The 1,775-nt window shown below is 48.6% G+C and overlaps 1 protein-coding gene across 1 annotated transcript; it reads left to right on the top strand.

Moving 5' to 3' along the window:
• Nucleotides 1–520: 520 nt before the first annotated feature.
• On the top strand, nucleotides 521–1,492 carry LOC103539469 (olfactory receptor 14J1-like; the record flags this gene model as incomplete). Its single annotated transcript, XM_030468801.1, has 1 exon — nucleotides 521–1,492. A coding segment is annotated over exon 1 (972 nt), but the record flags the coding sequence as incomplete, so codon positions are not given.
• Between the last annotated feature and the right edge of the window lie 283 nt (nucleotides 1,493–1,775).

Raw genomic sequence — 1,775 nt, 5'->3', positions numbered from 1 at the left:
TGAGAGCAGGACTGATGGACAGAGCAGCTGTCCTCACTCTGCACTAAGGGACAGTCCCTTTGTCTCTCAGCACCCTGACAGTTTTAGTTGCAGAGAAGAAATACCAGGGGCTTTGGCATTATAATATTCCTCATGTGTTTTTGAGGAACTGGACCAGACCAAACCATGCTGAATCTGCTCTGCTCTGCTCTGAGACTGGTGGATCACTGGGCTGACAATGCTGGAAATCTCTTGGACTTTAATATTGGATTCAATGTCAGATCAACATTTCCTTTTTTATTAATTCCTGTAGGGCAGGACTGACTTCCACTGAGCCCAGAGTGCACACCCTGCTTTGAGTTACACCATCAGCCAGAACCAACTATAGCTCGTGAATGGCACCTGCAAAAACTCTTCCTGTACGTAGTGAGGTGGTTCTGGGATTTCTGTGAATTTCTAAAATAATTTGCTCAGAAAAATCTGACCTGACTTACTTATCTCTTTTCTTTCTCTGGCAGTGCACCATCCCCAGAGGCAGCAGATGTCCAACAGCAGCTCCATCAGGCAGTTCCTCCTCCTGGCATTTGCAGACAGGCGGGAGCTGCAGCTCTTGCACTTCTGGCTCTTCCTGGGCATCTACCTGGCTGCCCTCCTGGGCAACGGCCTCATCATCACCACCATCGCCTGTGACCACCACCTCCACACCCCCATGTACTTCTTCCTCCTCAACCTCTCCCTCCTCGACCTGGGATCCATCTCCACCACTCTGCCCAAAGCCATGGCCAATTCCCTCTGGGACAACACAGACATCTCCTACAAGGGATGTGCTGCACAGCTCTTCTTCTTTGTCTTCTTCATCACAGCTGAGTACTGTCTCCTGACCATCATGTCCTACGACCGCTACGTGGCCATCTGCAAACCCCTGCACTACGGGACCCTCCTGGGCAGCAGAGCTTGTGTCCACATGGCAGCAGCTGCCTGGGGCTCTGGGTTTCTCTATTCTCTGCTGCACACAGCCAATACATTTTCCCTGCCCCTCTGCCAGGGCAATGCCCTGGACCAGTTCTTTTGTGAAATCCCCCTGATCCTCAAGCTCTCCTGCTCACACTCCTACCTCAGAGAACTTGGGCTTCTTGTGGTCAGTGCCTGTTTAGCTTTTGGCTGTTTTGTTTTCATCGTGGTGTCCTATGTGGAGATCTTCAGGGCTGTGCTGAGGATCCCCTCTGAGCAGGGAAGGCACAAAGCCTTTTCCACGTGCCTCCCTCACCTGGCCGTGGTCTCCCTGTTCATTAGCACAGCCATGTTTTCCAACCTGAAGCCCCCCTCCATCTCTTCCCCCTCCCTGGATCTGGTCGTGGCAGTTCTGTACTCGGTAGTTCCTCCAGCAGTGAACCCCCTCATCTACAGCATGAGGAACCAGGACCTCAAGGATTCTATCAGGAAACTGATTGCAATGTCATTTTTCAACAATGAGAAATTCATCATCATTCTCCAGAGAGGACTCCCACAATATGTTATTCCCTGTTTTTTTTGTTTTTTGTTTTTTTCTTTGTTTTTTTAGCCACTGCATTTATCATTACTTCTGTTTTGTTGTCATTTCTGGTTATGTTCCTACATAAATGTTTAGACCTGTAGAGCTAAAGCTAAAAAATGTCCCTATTTTTAGTTTCCTGGTTACCTTATAAAATTTGTTCTAACCCTTACTGGGAGTCCTTGATTATCAACTAACAAAAAACATCTTCCCGTGTCCACATCCTGTCCCTCTAAGGTGTCACTAGACCACTCAGCATAGTGTC

This window comes from Calypte anna, unplaced genomic scaffold, assembly GCF_003957555.1.
Source record: "Calypte anna isolate BGI_N300 unplaced genomic scaffold, bCalAnn1_v1.p scaffold_83_arrow_ctg1, whole genome shotgun sequence".
Classification (NCBI taxonomy): Eukaryota; Metazoa; Chordata; class Aves; order Apodiformes; family Trochilidae; genus Calypte; species Calypte anna.
Note: the sequence above shows the minus strand (reverse complement) of the source record. Positions and strands in the feature narration are given on the sequence as shown.